The sequence below is a fragment of the Spea bombifrons genome, chromosome 9 (genome assembly GCF_027358695.1).
Source record: "Spea bombifrons isolate aSpeBom1 chromosome 9, aSpeBom1.2.pri, whole genome shotgun sequence".
NCBI classification, from domain to species: Eukaryota; Metazoa; Chordata; class Amphibia; order Anura; family Pelobatidae; genus Spea; species Spea bombifrons.
Window position 1 is genome coordinate 42,169,585 of NC_071095.1, and position 11,490 is coordinate 42,181,074.

Below are 11,490 nucleotides of genomic sequence, written 5' to 3' on the forward strand. Positions count from 1 at the left end.
TTTTTACTACAGAAAAATGACAAGTCATATGGCTAGTAATAGGTAAAAATCAGTGCCAAAGGTCATGGTTTCTCTTGGATAAAAAGCGGCATTTTATGATACATAACCTTAGTCAGATGCAAACCTGAGGCTGGCTTTTCTCGGCGGTAAAGTCAATTCCTGGCTATGTAGTTTTGGAATGTTACAGATCCTTGCCAATTTCGGTATTATCTATGGCCTTCTTTAAACAACTGTCCTTGCTAAACATGTAATGCAACCTATTAACAGTGAATAGAACTACAAATAAATACTGTTTCTAAAACCAAAGTCTTTATTTGCGAGCAGTACATTTTCCTAGACTGGCTGTGCAAATGAGGTCTTGTAGAGAAAAACTCCCTCCCCATACTAGATTTCAAATACATTTTTTTAAAATATCCAAGCTTTTCTTCCATCGTACATAAAATCAACACTGCTTTGGATGTCATCAGAAATATACAGTAACATAGAGAACATGCATTACAAGAGGATGGGGGGACTGAACAAGCTATGTTACTATCTGCTTAATTTACTGGACACTTTGCTCTCCCGAGCCGAAGATTTTCCACGGCTAGTTTTACTTCCTGCGCAGTGATGACTGCTACCTGGTCCCTTGGATATGTTCTTACTCTGCTTACTGCAGCAATACTCTTGCTGGCAGGATCTTCTTGAAGAAGAAGAACCAGAGAGGCTGGGCGGGGATTTGCTGTGCCCCTTGTGCGGTGAGGAACTTCTCGCATCATAGTGGTGGGGTCGTCCAGCTCTTGAAGATGAGGAGCTGTTGGTTCGGGGTAGAGAGGAGCTGCGAGGTGAAGCGCTTGGGCTACGTCGGGGTATCACAGGGCTCTTGGGAGGTGTCTTAGGACTGTGGGGTGAACCTGGGCTTTTTGATTGGGAGGAGCTGCGGGTTTTCTGGGATCCACTCCGAAGAATCTGAGCAAGTCGGGATAGGAGGTCTGAGTCAGAGTTTCCACTTCCCAAAACTTTGTATCGACGTATCCTTCAACAAAATACATAGAAAAAATAACAATATATGCAAAATACATTCATCCATGTCAATGTTATAAGGATAGGATGGTTTTTTCCAACAATGATTACTGGCAACTATGTACAGAAATCATGATGCTATTAAATTACCGAATTCCAGTAATGGAACCCTGTGAAGCTACAGCACAAAACAAACCTCCAAAATTATATGCCTGTATTTTGTTTAACAAAGCCATTTGAGGTTCTAGGTGGGGTGTAGTGGGAGATATCTATGGCAGGTGTGCATATAGAGACTAAGGCCATCACAATATGATATTGCTAATTAATACGCATCAATGAGGTGGCAGGAGAAGAGCAATGGGCCAAGACATAGTTGCATCTGGTGTGTGTGAACGCACTCTCAAAGTGTGGTATCCTAGGGACTGTAGTCTCCTAAAACCCTATTTTCCCTATTTCCCAGCCACTTGAAGAGGAACAGTGTTATAACAGAGTATGAATAAAAATAAATGTGCTGCACAAAAGAGAATGTGACAATATAAAATTGAAAAAGTGCAAAAAGTAAAATCTCAGAATAGTGTCTGGTGTGTACGGTGTCGTGGTGGTATCCAAAATCAATACATAATAATAGTGATAAAAAGATCTATAAAAACAACCCATGGGTTTCTTTAAAGTGGCTTTGAATTTTAACAACACACATTACACTGGTTTAAAAAAACATTAACAAAAATATTTCTTTACTTGTCTTACCTTGCTTCCACACCAGGTCGGGTAGGTGGTTTACCAGGAGGTGGCCTGGGAAGAAACTGAGTAGAAGGACAGCTATTGATCTGATCGCTACTAGCCCAGGAAACCGGACGGGGTATTTTGCTCTTTCTGGATTGCGTACTGTGAGATGGCATAGTTCCATCATCTGATGACCTTATGATTTGAGTATCTGGAGCAGTTTTGGAGGCAAAATTATTCTCTTCAGATAACTGTACAAGTGACAGAGATGTCTTTTCTTCCAGGGATTTGTCAGAGGCACTTGAGAGGTCGCAAAGAAATGATTTAATCTGTCGTTTCTCCATTAACAGCCTTGCCAGGTCCGTTTGGTGAGCCTTTTTTAGAAGAAGCTTCTCCTTTGCGGATATTGGAGAAGATGAATCTGAAGCTGTATCAACCTCCTGAGCCAAGATGGGAATTCTACTCTGCCTAGCTGTAAAAGATGACTTTAAGTGATCTTTTTTGCACTGCTGGGTTCCATCACCTAAATCCAGCCTTTGTTCATTATGTAGGTATTTCCTATCTTTATCTACTTTTTGGTCCAGCAACATGGACAGGTTCAGACCATGATCAAGAAACCCATTAGCAGCAATAATGTCCTTCTCTTCATGAAAACCATTTTGGTTTGCAGCATCAGCATGTTCTGGCTTCAGCATTTCTGGGTCTTTGTCTGCATTTGGCACAAAACATAAAGTCCTTGACTCAGCGGGTCGGCTAACAGGTAACAACATATCATCTGAGGTGCTGCAGTGATCAGGTGAACATCCATGGAGATCTAGGACTTTGCTTTGTTCCCTCTTGGCTTCATTGACAGCAGACAGATGACTTGAAAGCGATTTAATGGGTGTCTCTGCATATTTACTTTCATTTAACATTTGATCATGCTCCTTTAGTAAGTTTGTTTGGTTTGCGTCTCGAGACCTGTCACATAAATTCTCCTGGCTTGTTAAGTGTAATGCCAGGTCGGCTTTGTTCTTGGAATTGGCCAAAGTATTCTCTTGTGTACAGTCTGTTGCTATGTTTTCCTGTGGAGACAGCATTTCTAGAATATTTTTCTTTTCCAAATTAGTGCCACATGGAAAGCTTTCTGAAGCTGACTGGGTAGAAGTCACTGAAGGCCGGGGCATAGTCATCTAGATAAAAAGTCATATCCATAAAACATTAAATCTAATATTCAAATATTCAATATTCAAATGAGATAAGCATCATTTGCCTCTAATGCATTCTCCATTTGGTTGGTATAACCTGTACCAGGCTGACCAACCAGACCCCCCCCCCCAACTTAAAGATTTTCATTTGTGGTTGGCTAAATAGAAAAAAAAAAAAAAAACAAAGCTTTGTAAGTTGTAATAAAAGAAAAATCAAGCTATGTAGAGCTTTACAACAGCACTTACACAAAGACATTTTAAACAAACATTAAGATTGAGTTGCATTTGAACCACAATATTACAAAATAGAAACCATGGAAATGCCAGGTAGCGGTGGAAATGGAGGTGAAGCAGGAGTGGAAGTTGCTACATGCAGTTAGTATTAAGTATCAGTGTTTTTTTTTTTAAACTAATGGGTCGACCCTCGATTTAAAGCTACAAACAGGGGTGCTATGATTTACATGTGTGCCCCTTAAAGGCCTTTTATGTTGTACCAGAATTTCATGTACTCACTTAAATGCTGCGACAGGACACAGAATTGGAGGTGGCCATGCATACTTAGTTCACCAGATGGGCCATCATGAAAAGTTCAGCTAAACCATTATATATATATACACCGTATTTGCTCGATTATAAGATGACCCTGATTATAAGACGACCCCCCAAAATCTGAATATTAATTTAGGAAAAAACCAGAATATAAGACGACCCTAAAGGAAAAAAGTTTTACCAGTAAATGTTAATTCATGTAAACTATTTTTTTTAATAAAAGCTATGATTGAGAAAAATATTTTTTTGTTTTTATTTCCTTGTATTTTCCAACCTGTCCCCCAGTTACGCACATCTGCCCCCAGGCTTGCCACTGCAATATGGCACTGTGGCCCAGGATATGCCTTTTGACCCTCTATATGCCACTGTGCCCCATGGTATGCCTTTTGACCCCCTATGTGCCACTCTGCCTCCAGAAATGCCTTATACCCCTATATCCCATTCTGGCATTTAGGGGGTTAAAATGCATATTATGGGGCAGAGTGGCATATAGGGAGGTATAAGGCATTCCAGGAGGCAGAGTGGCATTAAGGGAGTTAAAAGGCATTGTATAGAGCACTCTGCCTCCAGAAATGCCTTATACCCCTATATGCCACTCTGGCATTTAGGGGGTTTAAAGGCATATTATGGAGCAGAGTGGCATATAGAGAGGTATAAGGCATTTCAGGAGGCAGAGTCCTCTATTAAATGCCCCCTTAATGACACTCCTGAAATGCCTTATACCTCCATATATGCCACTCTGCCCATAATATGCCTTTTAACCCCCTAAGTGACAGAGTGGCATATAGGGGTATAAGCACACACACACACACACACACACTTACCAGTGCTTCCAATTTCCTGCTGTATTGCCGGGGCAGCGGGTTGACGTCTCCTTCCGCTGCAGCCGGAAGGAGGTGGAGTTGGCAGCGGGGGTTTGTCTGCGTCCGTCGCGCATAACTTCCCCGGCTGTCAGAGATCAGAGTTCCCCGCACCGGTGCGGGGAACTCTGATCTCTGACAGTCGGGGAAGGATTTGTGCGATGGACGCAGACAGCCCCCGCTGCTAGCCACACCTCCTTCCGGCTGCAGCGGACGTTGTCTACGCGGATCGCGTAGACGTCAACCCGCTGCCCCAGCAATACAGCAGGAAGCACCGGTAAGTGTGTGGGGGGGTGTTAAATGGGGGGGGCAGGAGGATCCAGGTCCCCTGCAGCAGTGCGGGGGATCTGGATCTTAGTCTCATAATCAGACCTCTATTTGAGGTCTGATTAGAAGACAACCCCGATTAGAAGACGAGGGGTATTTTTCAGAGCATTTGCTCTGAAAAAAACCTCGTCTTATAATTGAGCAAATACGGTATATACCGTATTGGCTCGGAAATAGGCCGCCCCCGTATATAGGCCGCACCCTAAAAGTTTGGTGCTTTTTTAAAGAAAAAGTTTTTTTCTTTAAAAAAAGCACCAAAAGATATGCTGCCACTCTGTCCCCCCCCGAGATACGCTGCCACTCTGTCCTCCCCCCCTCGAGATACGCTGCCACTCTGTCCTCTCCCCCCCGAGATATGCTGCCACTCTGCCCCCCCCCGAGATATGCTGCCACTCTGCCCCCCCCGAGATATGCTGCCACTCTGTCCTCCCCCCCAACTTACCAGAGTAGACTCCCGGGTGTCTTACGGGGCCGGAGGGGGACATCTATGCACATCGTGTATACAACTCCCGGCGCCGGCACTCAGCGGAAGTACCGGCACCGGAAGTTGTATACGCGTATTGCGTAGGTGTCTTCCGCCGGCCCTGCAAGACACCCGGGAGTCTGCCCTGGTAAGTCGGGGGGGTTAAAATGCATCGTGTGGACGTTCACCGGCAACGGCGCATCGCCGCTGCCGGTGAACGTCCGTGCGATGCGCTTAGACAACCTCCCGTGCCGGTACTCCCCCCGTGGGAAGTGCTGGCAGGGGAGGCTGTCTGAGTGTATCAGACAGTAGGATACAGGTCCCCTGCACCGCTGCGGGGGATCTGTATCCTAACCCCGCTGCCTGCCCGGCGCCCTTAAAGTGGGGGAAAAAAGTGCGGCCTATATTCGGGCCAATACGGTATATATATATATATATATATATATATATATATATATATACACCGTATTGGCTCGAATATAGGCCTATATTCGGGGTCTAGCGCCCGATGCCCGGGACATGCAGTTCTGGGCGGCGGGCAGGCAGCAGGGTTAGGATGCAGATCCCCCGCAGCGGTGCAGGGGACCTGTATCCTACTCTCTGATACGCTCAGACAGCCTCCCCTGCCAGCACTTCCCAAGGGGGGGGGGTGCCGGCACGGGAGATTGTCTAAGCGCATCGTGCAGATGTTCACCGGCAGCAGCGATTCGCGTAAACAGCCTCCGCTGCCGGCACGTTTGCACGATGTGCTTTAACAATCTCCCTTGCCGGGAATTCCCACGGGGGGAGTCCCCGCAAGGGAGATTGTTAAAGCACATCGTGCAGACATGCCGGCAGCGGAGGTTGTTTATGCACATTGCCGCAGCCGGTGAACGTCCGCACGATGCGTTTTACCTCTGCCCCCAAGACTTACCAGGGCAGACTCCCGGGTGTCTTGCGGGGCCGGCGGGGGACATCTACGCAATACGTGTATACAACTTCCGGTGCCGGCACATCCGCTGAGTGCCGGCACCGGAAGTTGTATACGTGTATTGCGTAGATGTCCCCCGCCGGCCCCGCAAGACACCCGGGAATCTGCTCTGGTAATTCGGGGGGGGGGGGGTTAGAGTGGCAGCATATCTCGGGGGGGAGGAGGAGGACAGTGGCAACATATCTCGGGGGGAAGGAGGAGGAGGGCAGTGGCAGCATATCTCGGGGGGGGCAGTGGCAGCATATCTCGGGGGGGAAATGGCAGCATATCTCGGGGGGGGACAGAGTGGCTGCATATCTCGGGGGGGGGACAGAGTGGCAGCATGTCTATTAAAAAAACTTTTTCTTTTAAAAAGCACCAAACTTTTAGGGTGCGGCCTATATACGGGGGCAGCCTATATCCGAGCCAATACGGTATATACATACATACATATATATACACACACATCTAAATAAAAGAATGCTTTTAAAAAATACACATTAGTAGCTTATTTTAACAAAAAAATAAAAAGTGAGTGAACAGAAGAAAAATCTGACTCAAATCAACATGTGATGTGAACACCCTTTGCCTTCTAAACAGCATCAATTATTCTAGGTACACTTGCACAAAGTTAGGAATTTTATATGCATATAGCTAGGTGTAAATTAAATAATTATACCAAACAGGTGCTAAGGATCATCAATTAAATATGTAGGTTGAAACACCTTAACTAAAACCGCTGTGTAGGAAGAATAAAACTGGAGGTGGAACAGCACACTAACAAGGTAAGGTTGCTGAAGCTTAATGTAAAAGCCATACACCATGGAAAGACTGAGAATAGCAACAAGACACAGGGTAGTTACACTGCAAGCTCTCTCACAGGCAGAAATTTCAAGGCAGACCAGGGTTTATAAGTTCTGGCCAAGCTCTTTTGAAGAGCAAAAAAAACAGACAATGTTGAGGACTGTAGAAGCAGAGGTCGGCAAAGGAAACTTACTGCAGCAGATGAAACACGCACCATGCTTACTTCCCTTCACAATCGGAAGATATCTAGCGGTGCCATCAGAGGTCTCTGATTGGCCCTAAATGTATTCTGCAGCATGACAATGACCCCAAAACATACAAGTCAAAGTCATTAAGAACTATTTTCAGCGTAAAGAAGAACAAGAGGTCCTGGAAGAGATGGTATGATCTCAACATCATTGTGTCTGCCTGGGATTACACAAGGAGAGATAACCAACCGAGGTTGCTTAAATCCACAGAGATGTAGTTCGTTTTTCAGGATTTTTGGAATAACCTACCTGCCGAGTTCATTAAAAAAAAAACTGTGTGCAAGTCTACCTAGAAGAATTGATGCTGTTTTGAAGACAAAGGGTGGTCAGTTAAATACAAAATTTTATTTCAATGTTTTTTTCTGTTAAATCATTTTGCATTTTCTTGAACGATAAAATAAACTATTACCATGTTTGAAAGCATTCTTAAATTTACAGCATTTTTTACACCTGCCTAAAGCATTTGCACAGTCCTGAATTTGCAAGAGATTTTCAAGCATAACCTAAAGTGTATACTATAGCTCAAGCAGACTTAGAAGGCCACACGCTTGAGTATAACAGTTCCTCTTTAAGGATGGCAACAATAAACTATTTTTATGTACATGTTTTCCAAACTTAAGGGGTAGATAAATCTATTTTGACATAAATGCTGGGGGAGGGGTTCTTATTTAACTGTAGAAGGGCAGAGAGTCTTGACAATTAATGACATCTGGATGTGACAACACTTCATGTGGGTAGACACAATGGATGTTGACTTATGGAGACGGTAGTTTATTCACCTGAGATTTAGATATTCGAATTACAGAGGGGTACTTGGAGCCATTAAGGGGTACGGCAGGCAGCTTCCTACGGCCAGCTGTACGGGAGGAAGAGGAGTAGCTCTCCGCAGACTGGCTCTTTGGAATGCCAGCTGCTTTCTTGTGTGTAGACTCTGAGCGGCTCGATGGGGAAACTATGGGGCTCATGAAGCGCATGGGATTGCTTGAAAGTCTTGAGGTGGAGAAAAGCGAGATGTGGGAAGCACCAAGCTGTGAGGATACGCCATGATGGGGGAAACAAAACAATTGCGTGAAACCCAGCAGTCACCAATGAGATGGGTCACTATTTGTAGGCTATGAATGCATTATTGCACTTGACACATTGTTGATGTGTAAATTATTGACCATTTTTCCAAAATTTGTCATAAGTTATACTAAACAATTGTTAAAGAAGAGACCCATATGAAAACAGACATCATTGACATGCCTACAGACCTTGATGTATTAACCATTATTATTATTGTGAAGTATTAACCATTCCTTGACTTTTACGCATTTTGTGTTACAACCTGGAATTAACGGAATTATTCAATTTGACAAATTTGATACTAGCATCGATACCACAGATGACCTACATGGTGGCCTAGAGTATTGACTGGGGGGAACAACCACTGTGTTTCTCGTACATCAGCAAGTTCATTGAGGAAGAGGCACTGGAAGCATTGCTTACCTTGGGCACTATAAACAGTCTCTGTGGACTTCATACAAGTGCCTTGGGCGACAATTACAGTAGTATTTATTTAATGGTATGGGGGTTCTCTCTCTGTTCTTCAGCCTATACTTTTTGCCCATACTCCTTGTAATAACTGCTCTGTCGTGTTGATCTATAGGTGAAACTCAAACTTTCCACTGATAACTGAGCCGATATTTGCTTTGACATTGCCATTCTTAGACATTCAGGATCTTTGTTTTGTTCTATTTTTTTTCTTCAAATGCTATTCCTATTTAATTTTGGCACGTGTTTAGGCTAAATGCCCTATTCCCATATCCATTGCAGACTGAAACAAGTTTTCTAACAAAAGTTTCTATGGCCCATTTCTTTTCTATTTACTACCACCTGGTAAAAAAAGGCATTGCAGCTAAACTTGTGCATTCGGATTTGTACAAACTTAATTTTTAACAGGCTTTGCCTATTTTGTTCATTTGTTCAAATCTCCAAAAATGAGGCGAGACCCACAACAAACTTAGAAAGCTCCAAGTATCCATTATCCATTCCTTCTTCAGTTTTGGCGCAATTACAACCTCATCCTCTCTCTCTTAACCTGCCCTAGATTTTCTTGGATGTAATCCTACAAAGTCAAAATACTCAACTGACTATTGGATGATATCCCAGAAAATAAACTACCGTATATTCCGGCGTATAAGACGACTTTTTAACCCCAAAAAATCTTCTTAAAAGTGGGGGGTCGTCTTATACGCCGGGTACTTACCAAGCCGGAGGTTCCCACGAAGCCACCAATCTCTCTAATCACTACGCGCCGGCTATTGATGCCGAGCGCAGGGATGCCGTCATGTCCCGGCGCCCGGCATCAATTGCCGGCGCGTAGTGATGAGGGAGCAGGGAAGCCCGAGGTCTGGCACTTGAGACCTCGGCTTCCCTGCTCTCTAATCACTAGGCGCCGGCTATTGATGCCGAGCGCAGGGATGACATCATGTCCCGGCGCCCGGCATCAATAGCCGGCGCGTAGTGATTAGAGAGCAGGGAAGCCGAGGTCTGAAGTGCCAGACATCGGGCTCCCACAACTGGATGGAAGAAAGAAGACAGAAGATAAGGTAAGAGATGGGGAGAAAGGGACAAAGGGGGGAGAAATATATATATATATATATATATATATATATATATACACACATACATACATACACACACACTGGTGTGTATATATATATATATACATACTGGTGTGTGTGTATATATATATATATATATATATATATATATATATATATATACACGTGTGTGTGTGTGTGTATATATATATATATATATATATATATATATATATATATATATATATACATATATATATATATATATATACATACATATACATGTGTGTGTAAAGGCAGGGGTGTGTGTTGAGGGCAGTGTATAAATGTGTATGTATGGACAGGCATATGTGTAGATATATATATATATATATATATATATATATATATATATATATATATATATATATATATATATACACACACACACACACACATATATACACACATATATACATTATGTGTGTGTGTGTGTGTGTGTGCGTGTGTGTGTGTGTAAGGGCAGTGCATGTACGTATATGTCAGCAAATCAACCAGCAAATCACCGGTAAGGTACATCGCTTGCCGTGATTGGCTTGTTGTTGTACTCTGGGTAGAGGGGTAGTCTTATACGGCGAGTATAGTCCAAACTCTATATTTGGACTGTAAAAGTTGGGGGTCGTCTTATACGCCCAGTCGTCTTATACGCCGCAATATACGGTAATTCTACATTTTATTGGAGTCAGACTTCTCACTGTCAAATGCCGACACATCTGCCTCAGAACATCTTAACCTCTTTGTGACCAGGGTTTTTACTCCTTGTGAGATGAGCTTTTTGCCATCTTTGTTCAACCATGATTTCCCCTTTTCATATTTAGTGTAGCCACACACATTTTATATTGGGGGGTTTTCTCGAATGGATAGGGCTTTCTCTTTATAGCAATTTTTGCATAGTCCTTCATTTAATTTAATTGCAGTTTTACTTGCTCAATAGCATCCCCTGAGTAGAATAATACCTCATGTACATAACAGAGCTCCCTTACATAAATAAACATTTTTTTTTCTTATTTGTGAACTTTGGATTAAAGGCAAGAAAAAGGTTAGGGTTAGGGGGAAAAGCCTCAAGGATCTCTATTGGTACTTATGATGTCATGGTGACATCACTGTGGTCTTTTACTGTTTAGTTGTCTAAAACCATAGAACATATTATTGTGTCCACTTTATCTAATCATGAGGACTGTCACCTCAATGCGTGTAATATATTCTTCCAGTTTCATAATAATGAAATTAAGGTTGTTTATTTCCCCCTTCATATTATATATATATAAAAATACACATACACACACACTATTGGTTCTTTCTGTGGGAAGTTTTGCCTATTCATCCAGTAGAGCATTTAGGAGGTCAGGCACTAATGTCAGATGAGGCCTGGCTCACAATCTCCGTTCCCTTTCATCCCAAAGGTGTTCAATGGGGTTAAGGTCTATTTCTTGGTGTGCTGAAGGGGACATACCAAAATGTTTTGGACAATGCTATGCTTCCAACTGGAATAGTTTGGAGTAGACCCTTTTCTATTCGAGCACGACAATCACCCAGTACACAAAGCAAGGTCAATAAAGACCTGTTTTTATGAGTTTGGTATGGAAGAACTGAACTGGCCGGTATAGCCCCTAACCTCAACCCCATGGGACACCTTTGGGATGAAGTAGAACAGAGATTGTGAGCCAAGACTTCTCGCCCAACATGAGTACCTGACCAACTACATATTAATGTCTATGTATTTAGAATGCAATGTCATTGAAGTCACTGTTGGT

The 11,490-nt window shown here is 43.2% G+C and overlaps 1 protein-coding gene across 2 annotated transcripts in view; it reads right to left on the reverse strand.

The window, feature by feature from the left end:
* Positions 1–68: 68 nt before the first annotated feature.
* The window catches only part of TTBK2 (tau tubulin kinase 2), a 35,010-nt gene continuing 23,588 nt past the window's right edge, over positions 69–11,490 (reverse strand). The window contains exons 14-16 of one of the 2 annotated variants that reach the window (XM_053475275.1): positions 7,892–8,140; positions 1,750–2,897; positions 69–1,015 (exon numbers count right to left, since the gene is read on the reverse strand). In XM_053475275.1, the coding sequence (XP_053331250.1) occupies positions 532–1,015; positions 1,750–2,897; positions 7,892–8,140 (1,881 nt within the window). In that variant the 3' untranslated portion in view covers positions 69–531. The remainder of the gene's footprint in view (positions 1,016–1,749; positions 2,898–7,891; positions 8,141–11,490) is intronic. The other variant, XM_053475276.1, reaches the window with a different exon arrangement.